This window comes from Apostichopus japonicus, chromosome 8, assembly GCF_037975245.1.
Source record: "Apostichopus japonicus isolate 1M-3 chromosome 8, ASM3797524v1, whole genome shotgun sequence".
Taxonomy (NCBI): Eukaryota; Metazoa; Echinodermata; class Holothuroidea; order Aspidochirotida; family Stichopodidae; genus Apostichopus; species Apostichopus japonicus.
In genome coordinates, this window is record NC_092568.1 from 33,178,194 (window position 1) to 33,190,554 (window position 12,361).

At 36.1% G+C, this 12,361-nt stretch overlaps 1 protein-coding gene across 2 annotated transcripts in view; it reads right to left on the minus strand.

Annotated features, from left to right (window-relative positions):
* The window catches only part of LOC139971654 (long-chain-fatty-acid--CoA ligase 5-like), a 44,760-nt gene extending 33,968 nt beyond the window's left edge, over nt 1-10,792 (minus strand). The window contains exons 1-3 of one of the 2 annotated variants that reach the window (XM_071978318.1): nt 10,599-10,792; nt 5,066-5,213; nt 355-478 (exon numbers count right to left, since the gene is read on the minus strand). In XM_071978318.1, the coding sequence (XP_071834419.1) occupies nt 355-478; nt 5,066-5,128 (187 nt within the window). In that variant the 5' untranslated portion in view covers nt 5,129-5,213; nt 10,599-10,792. The remainder of the gene's footprint in view (nt 1-354; nt 479-5,065; nt 5,214-10,598) is intronic. The other variant, XM_071978317.1, reaches the window with a different exon arrangement.
* Nucleotides 10,793-12,361: the final 1,569 nt, after the last annotated feature.

A 12,361-nucleotide genomic window follows, 5' to 3' on the forward strand; every position in this document is an offset into this window, starting at 1 on the left:
TTTAACACTTAATAATGATCGATGACTTGATCTAATAACTCTGAGTTTTGGTTTCTAAAGATTGACTCTTTAAAATGAAATATACCCGTGGAGTATCTATTCTCTAGAGTCTGTAACATACATCTTAAACCATCTGAATTTGGATATGTATGTAAATACCAAAGAACCAAAACAGTAAACATAGTCTACAGTATAAGTGCGAGGTGGTAGAGTGAGGAGAGATGTTGGATATGATTTAATCCGAGGAGAGAAAAAGAGGAAAGATCCATGTATTGTTCTGTGATCAGCAACACATCCCTACATTCTCTAAAATTTCATGCATTTTAATTCAACTTGGGCCTTTAGAATATTTACCAGACTGTTTCTCTCCACTCAACATCGCCTCATACATGGTTGAAACCCCTTCAAAATAGTCCCCTGCAAAATATTTGCCATTCTTATGATCAACAAACGTAGATACTCTGATTTGTTCTTCTCCCTAAAATGAAAAAAAGGAAAGGAAAAGAAAATAGCAAAGACGGTATTCTAGTACTACGTACAGTACACCACCCAATGGACTCCAGTCCTACATTAGCACAAGTCACTATTAATGACTTACAGTCTGTAACTCTTCATTAATGTGTATGGTCCAATGTTAAATGCATGCAATCTATATTTATATATAGATAGGTATTATGAATGTTTAATGGCTAGCGATCAAAGCAAACAAAACAAGTATTTAAAAGAAATTAATTATTTTATTTATTCGTAGATTACTACTGTACAAGAACATATTTTGCAATGTATACATATATTTATGGTTCGATGACACAGGTGCACAGGGGAATAATTTATCCGATACCAAATCGCAAAATGAAATATGTAAAAGTGGTCAATTTGCTATACAAACTCTACTGTATATAGCAGTTTGTACACAGAAAATCATAGTACTTTATACTGTAAGAGACACTATTCAGAGACTTCAACATTGCTACACAATATTGTGATGCTTATTAATTTACAGTACAGTATATATTCCCCGTGAAATTTGTGAACGCCAAAACAGATGTCTAATTCTCAGGGCAGTTCCGATACAGTGGCTCTCAAACAAATATAAATACCTGCAAAACAAATATATACCGATTCAGTACAGTCTTCAGTACAGGCTATAAGGCCATTATAACCTTACTATAAATGCTCTTTACTGTAGATACTGTACTGTGTATTGCCAAACTATATGTCCTAGCCTCTCTCTCTCTCTCTCTCTCTCTGCAGAATTCTGAAACTCTAGGCGGAGTTTAATGTCATCAAGTGCTCACTTTACTTTAATTCCCTTTTTGCACCTACTCTATCCTTTCAAAGACTTAGGTAGATGAGTGTGGGGTGTAGGGGGGGGGGGAGGAGAAGAGAGCAAGGGGGATGAAATAGCTTGTAGAGTCTGTTCTGATGTACATCCCATGGTGTTGTATTGACTTTCTTGCAATGCCAACAGCTGCTACCATGAAGATTAAACTACTCTTTTGTCTATGTACTTAACAGAGATAAAAGGGACACTGGAAGGAAGTTATGAGCTTCCAGAGGCATCATTAAATAGATTTGGGTTAGTTTACATCATACAGGACTATTACGGTACAGTGTAATCAAACCTGACGTGTACTGTTGACTACATGCACATACTGTATCTGTTAACAAGTACTCCAGTCTTACTGTACCTTGTATCTCAACATATTATTATCAGGTTTCAAAAGACTGAATTTTCTTTTCTTTTTTCTGTTTTTTTTACTTCCAGTTTTGTAATTGTTCAATAATTAATTTTATGTCACTACTGTCAAAACAAAGCCACTAAGTGGCAACGTTTAATGTTTACACCAAAACTTAAAACAGAAACAAAGCAAAGTGTCATGTGAATATTGAACTATTGAAATATCACAATCTCATATCCATATATAAGGACTGTATTATTTTTGTCTTCTTTTTATTTTCATTTTCATTTTGGAGACAAACAGTAGAAACCTTGTAATAATCTACCTACAAAAGTGTTGTATATACTGTAAGTAAACTTTCCACAAGCTCAACAAATTTTGCTTGTTTGATGTTTTCTGATGAAATGAATGATATTTACATTAATGTTATCATAATGGTGGTCATTCTTTATTAATATTCATGACCAACTTATTTTTAATGTTCATTTGCCAATTAACAAATTTGATTGAAATTTATACTAGAAGGAACCGAAACTGAAACAAGGACTTTTTTGCAAGAATGCAAAAAATTCTGACACCTTTGTCATGAATCACCATTTTCAAAATGATTACACAGTATGGCATTTAGGGAATGATTCATCCTTGTTTGTGAGACAAAACCAAAATTATCATTCACTTTGAAGTCAGTAAAGGTTTTAAGTATTGCTTTCCAACTGCTGTAGTACTTTGGTGTACTTTGGCAGGCTGTGGTGAAGGCACTGTACCAAGAGAGTGTATACTGTTCAACAGTGGAACAACAAAATATATTTCTCTTATCAACTGAAAATACAAAAAATAAATTAAAGAAGTATGCCCTGAAAGCATTAAACGCTCGATTACCTCAGATTCCCTACCTGTGTTTTTTCCCCATAATCGTCATTCTAAACCTATAACATTCCCAGCTAAAGATCTTCAGTTCTAACTGGTTCCTTAAAGGTAGTCAGTATAGACCCCAAATTATAGCATGCTATAATTGCTAGAACTTTGCAAAAAGTACTTTCCTGGATGGTGTTACTCTCCAAATTGTTCTCAGACATTTCTAAGGAACAGACAAGATGACCGAACGTCCCAGTGAGGAAAGTATCCTCCGAGGTTGTAATAAAAACAGTTGAAGAATTTTGACCAAAGGTTACCATATTTGAATATCTAGCATATTTGGGGCCGATACAGCATACCTTTAAAGGTACAGGTACAGTAGGTGTATTATGTACTTGAGGACCATGAGTAGTACTACTATGAAATATATTTCAATATAGTTTGAGATTGGGGATAATATTTGTACTGCTAATAGCTGAAAATCAATGTATAAAAACTACTTCGTAGGTGTATGGCTTGCCAATATACTCAATAACACTAGATATATAAACTATTGGGATTATGGAATACCAGGTTTAAACAGTGATGAACCAGGATAATAGAGATAACCTCTTCAGTGGATTATCCAGGTTTATCTATCCCCCCACCCCCCCCCCCCCAAAAAAAAGGATTATCATCTAAGTGATCAACCAAATTTATGAATTCCTGAGTTTTTGGTTTTGTCATTCATGTGTGCTAAAATACTTTCTAAATTCAGAGAACCCTAAAGAAATTGTTGAGACCTGTAACTATACCAGATGCAGCATTGTTATTATCATCATGTGTTTACATGATTGTCTGAAAAAGTGTTTTTATTGAAATTAATATTTTCTAAATCAATATTTCAATATAGCCAAGGTCTACACAACACCATAGCAGCTGCACTCTAGCCTCAATCCTGCCTTACCACGCATTCCATGCCGAAGTTGTCATGAAGCTGGGATATATACAATTTTGGACAAGAAATACACGTAGTACTGTACACACCATTACCACAGACCAACAGTATTTATATAAACTGTGGCACAATCAATGCTACCTGTGCTGTGAAAAATAACTGAGCTACTGTACTGTACTGTAGATGGGAAGTTGTATCAATTCCCTAATGAAAGTGCAAATCAGCCTGCCAGCTCTGCATGACAATTTAACTAAGTCTGTATCTGGAGGTAAATTTGTTAATTAAGCCTTCATCAAATCATGATATTTATTTAAATAAAAACTAAACTGAACTTCTGATTTAACTTCTAAGGGGCTGTGAAAGTGCTGCAGAACATGTACAGTATGGTATTTCAATACTTCTGACGTATTTAAGAGAAACAAATAATATTGCGCTCTTTCATCATGCTACCAAACAAATATTTCAATGTTTCTATTGAATGCCTAGTATTACCTACTGTATTTTTATTTCTTCTACCAGTAAAAGCTTGTATTACACTGACCACATCACTAGTGCCAATTTGACCTATCATTGCTTTAAATGATCAACTAACCATCTACTGCTGTGAGCTCTACCAGCAAATGTATATACTGTATGGAAACAACAGACTGTTAGACAACCTCTTGAGGAATTTGAGCTGTGACTGGAAGTACACTTCAAATTCTCCACTAATTAACAAGTTATGTCTAGGTGGGTATTAACAATATATATAAATCTATGAAAACAATTGTGGAGGGTTTTGATAACTGTACAAACATGTTGCAAGCTCGGTCCCAAAATGTGTTTATGGTACAAAATACCCACAATTCCACATTCTATGTTAATGGATACATGGTTAGACACTTTTTCGGTGTTACGTCAGGCTAAACAGTGAGCTGTTACTCAGACCAGGGCGCTGTGACAGGCCCCTGCTCAGACCATGGAGCTACAACCATGCACAGACCAACATTAAGTTTTATCTCTGGATTGATGGGTTTCTCTGAATTGAGACCTACTGTACTGTACATGCAATGTGCCTTTGCTTGTATTTATAACGTTCAACACACACACGTCTAGTCACTCTCAAGTCTGCGTGGCATTTTCACTTAGGGGCTGTAAAAGTGCTGCAGAACAAGCATGGTATTCCAATACTTCTAACATATTTAAAAAAAAAACAAATAATATTGCGCTCTTCCATCATGGTACCAAACTAATATTTCAATGTTTCTATTGAATGTTTCTACAAAAAGCTAAAACAACCTACTGTACAAGAGAGAACTTTAAAACTTGAATGTCAAGTTCTATTCCGCAGAACAGCTGTTTTTTTCATTACTTTAAATACTACCTGAACTCTCAAGTGAAAAACCAAAATGTAAAGGGATTTATCAACATAACAACATTAGATTCTTGACTACACCATAAAGTGCCTGCAGGTTGATAAATAACATCAGTGAATTTCATCACTCACCTACTGTAGCTCTGACTACAACTTTCTAGACAGTCTTACAATGTGATACCAAAATTAAAAGAGCTCTTCAAATTTCTTAATGATAAAAATATCAGCTTACTGTACCTCTAGGACCACAGACTGTTGATTCAAATCTACGTCTAAGTCGATGGGATTAGCCACAGCCATCTTGTCTCGCAAACTGATGATACGGTTCTGCTTCTGTGACTTCCTGCCTAAGGATACGCCTGGATGCTGGTCGATTAATACAGGTCTATCAAAGAAGAATACAGATCCCACAGATTCACAATATGCATAGGCTAGTCAATAGTTAGAATACCATTATTATTCAACTCAAGGTCTTTCTATTCAAGGAGATAATACTGTGGAACAAATACTAGTGTACTGTGAGTTAATTGTGTACGTACCACATTAAACTACACAACAATGAATGTGCTTAAAGCTATGTTGCAAAATTGTAAACAACCCTCGATGTCTGTATCAGTCTCTCACTGAATGATGATAGCTCTGGCTCACATTGAACAATAGCTTTATGAGTGTTGGAGTGTTTTGTGTTGGTGTGTTGGAGTGTTGCAAGTGTTGTGGGTTGGAGTGTTTTATGTTGGAGTGCTGTGTGTTGGAATGCTGTGTGTTGGAATGTTGCAAGTGTTGTGAGTTGGAGTGTTTTGTGTTGGAATGCTGTGTGTTGGAGTGTTGCAAGTGTTGTGAGGTGGAGTGTTTTGTATTGGAGTGTTTTGTGTTGGAGTGCTGTGTGTTGGAGTGTTGTGAGTTGGAGTGTTTTGTGTTGGAATGCTGTGTGTTGGAATGTTGCAAGTGTTGTGAGTTGGAGTGTTTTGTATTGGAGTGTTGTGTGTTGGAGTGTTGCATTGGTTTGTTTTCTGTTGTGTGTTGGAGTATTGCGTGTTGGAGTGTTGGAGTGCTGTAATTGGAGTGTTGTGTGTTGGAGTGTTTTGTATTGGAGTGTTGTGTGTTGGAGTGTTGCATTGGTTTGTTTTGTGTTGTGTGTTGGAGTATTGCGTGTTGGAGTGCTGTAATTGGAGTGTTGTGTGTTGGAGTGTTTTGTATTGGAGTGTTGTGTGTTGGAGTGTTGCATTGGTTTGTTTTGTGTTGTGTGTTGGAGTATTGCGTGTTGGAGTGTTGGAGTGCTGTAATTGGAGTGTTGTGTGTTGGAGTGTTTTGTATTGGAGTGTTGTGTGTTGGAGTGTTGCATTGGTTTGTTTTGTGTTGTGTGTTGGAGTATTGCGTTTTGGAGTGCTGTAATTGGAGTGTTGTGTGTTGGAGTGTTTTGTATTGGAGTGTTGTGTGTTGGAGTGTTGCATTGGTTTGTTTTGTGTTGTGTGTTGGAGTATTGCGTGTTGGAGTGTTGGAGTGCTGTAATTGGAGTGTTGTGTGTTGGAGTGTTTTGTATTGGAGTGTTGTGTGTTGGAGTGTTGCATTGGTTTGTTTTGTGTTGTGTGTTGGAGTATTGCGTGTTGGAGTGTTGGAGTGCTGTAATTGGAGTGTTGTGTGTTGCAGTGTTTTGTATTGGAGTGTTGTGTGTTGGAGTGTTGCATTGGTTTGTTTTGTGTTGTGTGTTGGAGTATTGCGTGTTGGAGTGCTGTAATTGGAGTGTTGTGTGTTGGAGTGTTTTGTATTGGAGTGTTGTGTGTTGGAGTGTTGCATTGGTTTGTTTTGTGTTGTGTGTTGGAGTGTTGTGTGTTGGAGTGTTGCATTGGTTTGTTTTGTGTTGTGTGTTGGAGTATTGCGTGTTGGAGTGCTGTAATTGGAGTGTTGTGTGTTGGAGTGTTTTGTATTGGAGTGTTGTGTGTTGGAGTGTTGCATTGGTTTGTTTTGTGTTGTGTGTTGGAGTATTGCGTGTTGGAGTGTTGGAGTGCTGTAATTGGAGTGTTGTGAGTTGGAGTGTTTTGTATTGGAGTGTTGTGTGTTGGAGTGTTGCATTGGTTTGTTTTGTGTTGTGTGTTGTGTGTTGGAGTATTGCGTGTTGGAGTGTTGGAGTGCTGTAATTGGAGTGTTGTGTGTTGGAGTGTTGTGTGTTGGATTGCATTCTCTCTCCATGCAACTCAAACTCAATACAAGAATAAGAAAGAGTACAACATGAATGTGTAAGAAACATTCTTAAACTTAAAAGCAGCTGACAACATTAATTGCTCCTGATCAATTTTATTTACTGAAGTTTGTGATGTCAAACACTTGAGGCATAGCTGTGGGTTTGCATGTACATTTTGCATAATTTCGTCAGTTTTGTACTCTTACAATTAAACCATGTTTATGATACATTTGAATTATTCGGTTAAAAAAGGTGCTGGAAATAAACAGCTGCACTATAATAAGTAAACAGACCAACACCTGGCTTGCAGCAATAAAGACTTCAGGTTATCACCTCAGATCCAAGATAACACCTCACTTGAGACCAAACAAACACCCCAGAAGTTCAATCAGTTTACCAAGTCAGTTTTAAGCAGTTTTTGCACTTACTTTACATTGCAAACTTTTGATACGCACTGAATACTGACAATAACAATAAATTAGCAAAGATAGTTCACCACTGGCTGGATTTAGTCCAGCACTCCAGCGGTACTTCAAGGGGGAGGTGGGAAACAAATGGTCAAATATTTGCAAAGTTGTCAATTTGCATGTCATCAGTACAAAATTCAATAAATGATCTGGGTGATGAAAAGTCAGATATCAAGCATAATCATGCATATTTTGCTAATTACTGGAATCGCTTGACCTAAGTTACAAAGAGTTTCCTTGATGTGACAACCACCTGGTGAGTTTACTGTCAAAGAAAGTTTAAGTTCATGCAATGATAAGTCTGAACATCAAAAAACACATTCCCTTTTAAGATGGAAAGTGTATTATTTCTCTGTGTGTAGAGTGTGTAGGTATGTGTGAGTAATACCTTCTACAGTATCTCATAGTTCATTCACTGTCAAAGCGAAACTTACGTTCGTCTCCTCAACGGAAAGGATACAGTATGTCTCCCGACCACAAGACAGATTATTAACTTGGAAAAAAACTGAGCAGTAATAACACTTATTAATCACTTATTATAAGTAATTAATAATTCAACTGACAATGAAAATACCACATAAATTTTACTATAAAGAAAGTAAAAACTAGATTGATCACAGAGTTGTAAAGACAACCTGTACTGTACATAGTTTCACTTGAACTGCTCAGTGATCTTATATCATCATATTTGCCAATTATTATAAATAATGATGGCATTCATAACTGCACACAATTTGTGAAAGACATTTTTTTTTTAAATTTTGTGTCCAAAATGTGTTATGCACATTTGTGAGTCACATCATATCATCATCATAATAACAAAGCCAAATAGTTCAAAACCTGCCTGTGTTTCCTTTTTCTTTCAGCTAATTTGAGCTGGTCTTTGTTATAGATTATCAAGTGGGATAAAACACTCACAGTTCATGTCAATATTCTGCCTACTTTTGCATCGCTTAAATATTCACTTCAGGATCATTCACTCAAGTAAATTAAAGCAGCTGGCTCTCACATATTGTTGTCTATATTTACTTAACGATAAATTATTAAACAGAGTAGTAACGATAAACACTGTGTGATAGCTGATATGCAACAAACACCCCTGGGTTATGTTGTTTGTACATGAAGCAACACCTGCCAGTGGGACAATCTACTGTAGGGACAAATGAAGCTTGAAGTGTAGAATGTACAGTAAAGTGTTTCTCCACATTGATGGACAATTTGGAGAATTGTAAAATGGACATACAGGTACAGTACACCACTGACTGCTCTCCAATCAAGTAATCTAGATTGGAAAACTATACACTGTTGTAGTCTTAGTTGGTGTTTTTATCTTTACAGTATAGAGAGCATTGACATTTACAAATGATGAAGTCAAACTATTACCCCTGTTCTTTGACATACAGTACTTTAATAACTACCCATCAGACATAATGTTACAAAAAGACAAATTTGGTTCACAACATGTGTGCAGTAAGAGTAGACAATGATTCCAACAAAACCTCCTGTTTGAGATCATATGTAACAAGTAATATGATTCATATTTCAAAATGACATAGTGATAGTGATGACATGTGGATGATTTATTAATAGACAATTATGATTCATATTTCCTTGTTCGATATGTACCAGTGATATTTTCACTCAAGCCATGTAGTAATATTTTTGCCTACATACACAATAGCACTTTATGTTACTACATGTACATTACATGACACTGCTCTCTGTTGTCTGATTAACATCCTGCTGTGACTTTTAGTGAGGAATATTTATTGCCTTCTGTGGCAACATTAGTTTAATCTAACAAAAGACATGTTTGTTTTAATAATCTCATTTATCATCCAAGAAACCAGGTGCAAAAGCAATATTATATCCTGTGAATATTCATTATATCATGTCACTGCATAAATGTAATAATTGTCTATCAGGGAAAATTAGTATTCAAAGTTTGTGTAGCAGTTGTGAAGACTTTGAATATTGACTTGTATAATTAATACTATGGTTCATGTGCAAAAAACCTGCTACAGATATTTATGGACTTATATAGCAATTAAGGACCCTTTTAACATAGCATTTTGCAATGTGATACTGGATGAATTATTCCATGTCCATTATTCTGTAAATTGTTTACCTTTTTCTATTTTCTTGTCTGTATCATGACAGAACTGGTTTGTTATTTACTCAAAGGAAATTATGGTTTTACTAACTTGATAATGGTTACTACTGTAAATCATGAAATTGTTTTAAGGCAACCCTCAAAGCATTTCTCCACAATGAGATGTGTAATTTAAGAACATTCTCAATGTGGGGACTTATTTAAAGAATCAAAAACTCCAGGAAGCTTCTTTTGGAGATATTATTTAACTTGTTGTAAATAACTTGGAGCTGATAAGGTTATTTTTAGGCATGACATTCAATAAGTTTTGCACCAGTTTACACAAGCATTGGTATTTTCATCCAGTATATGAACTGATAAAGCTTATCTACTTACAGATTTATATACTGAAGCAATATTGAATTTGATGAAAATAGTAATTAGTGATTACATTCCTCAAGAGAAAAGCAAGTGGATTACTTGTGGCCTGCATTTTGTTTGTACAGTCCTTGTGATAATACAAACCTAGTGCCTAGCATGTTGAAACTAAATCATTAGTTCTAGACTGGTAGCCTAGTCCTATACATGGCCATGGTAGTAGTAATTTAGTATGATTATAAATAATCCATCACACCAGGCATTAGTAGTTTATACATTTAAAAGTAGTCTTTAATCTTTATTTATTAGGCTCATTCTTCAAAGCATTTTGAAAACCTGCAAAAAAAGGTCTGCAAATTATCTATTTTAATGAAACATCGCATCTTAAGGTGACATTGTGGTGACAGGCGTCACTAAACTTTAGAGACTATTTATAGTTCTTGAGAAACATAGGCCAACGTACTTCGGTACGTGATGCCTGTGGTAATGAGAGGTTGAGAAGTTGTAACTCGTACTGAGACCTATACTATCACTATCAGTTTCACTAACGTTAGTCTATAGGCTACTTAGGTTAGTCTCACTACCACAGTACCAATTATTATATTTGCCTTGACCATGATACTATTGACAAACTTACAATTAACTAACACTTACTCCTACCTAAATCAAATTGCTTCCTCTGTATGACAGTCGAAAGAATAACTATCTAAAATAAAACATCAACCGTATCTCGTATTGCTGATTTCAGTCCGATATAGATATTGTCTGCATTAACACTCAACAGTAGTAAAGTTCGACATCCCAGTGAGAGTCGTTGAAGACAATGGGCACACGGGATTGACGGGATGCTGTGCATATGTGTCGGATAATCAATTTCGTCACGTGCCTGAATTTGAAACCATTGAGAATCGGAGAGGTCAAATCGAAATTATCAATGAAATGATCACGTGACCGAAAGTGTTTGTTTTGCGAAATGTCCACCGTCCGTATTATATGTTCCATAACAACTCCCTGGTCCGATGTCCGGTCAGGGATTGGTGGTATTATCTGCCTTGTACAAAAATGTTACTTTTTTAGGGCATCGTGCTGAGTGTAATTGATCTTATAAATGATCTACAAATCCAGCTATAAATAATTTTAGCCTATATGATAAAGACCTTTGTGGTGAACAATTTCCCCCGAATAGATGAGGAAACTATAGCTCCGCGTGGGAGAGATCCATTGCTATATCTTAAGTTGTCTGGGGGCTGTCATTTTGCAAATGTGTGATATCATAAAGCCAGGATCTGCAAGTTTTTACTTTCTGTTTCTCCATATTTTCAAGGTAGAATGCTATCACTTATGAAATTCAAACCATATGCCGTCATCATTCGTCATGTTAAGACTCAACATTTACAAAACATATCCATTATATATATGTTTTTTAACAAATAGAGGAAAAAATAATTCAAACTGAAAGCGAAAACACATGCGGCTTGATGATGTCATATGTGGACTTGTTCAAGTCATCAACATCGTTGCATTATGTGGGGCCAGTTTGGGAGATGACTGCTTGCTGGTTTCTATGTGTATGTTTCGTGTACGCGTCCATCTTGTACAGTGAAGGTGAAATGCAATGAGCGATGCGATTGGTCAAGGGAGGATTCCCCCTTCCAAATGTGGGTGAAACGCGCAAGCTGGTTGGCTTACAATCATGGTGAAAAAATTAATATTTTTCTCGGTTTTTTTTCAAATTACTATAAAATGCGCAACTTTTACGCTTGACGAGTTTGAGACAAGACTTCTATAATATTTCTACATAATATCTGAGCATATAAGGTGGTTGTCTGATGGTGGTCACAAGAAGTCGACTTTTGGGGCCTTGCATCCCGGCCTATTCGGCCAAGTTACAGTTTACGTTGGAACTGAAAGATTATAATACCCTACACGTTTAGAAGGAATCAGGTTGACATCTCCCCACCCCCCCCCCAAATAATAATAAAAGTGAAAAGTGAGTGAAATTCAAAGATCTATACCTTTTCACCTACTCAGGTTTCGGGATGATACATTCAGCTCAATTTCAGGCTAAATTGATAAGATCGCTCCTGGCGTGTAAAGGACAGAGTACCCATGGGAGAACTCAACAAGTTTGTCATCGACAAACCTGCATGCATTGCATTGAAAAGCTATTTGAGGCCATAAAACCTTGTTTTACCTATTGGGACCAAATAGTCTAGCCACTTTCCTTGACGAGCCTCGAATGTTTAAAGGGTCATTACTCAGTTATGCAAAGGAATCTGAAATGCAATCTAGACTGAAAAACGTGAATCTACAACACATCAAACTTAATTTTGTGCCTCAGGTCATTCATTAAGTGAATTGCCTTTATCAAGTTACAGCAATTGAAAGGCTGACTGAACTGACACACCAATATGATT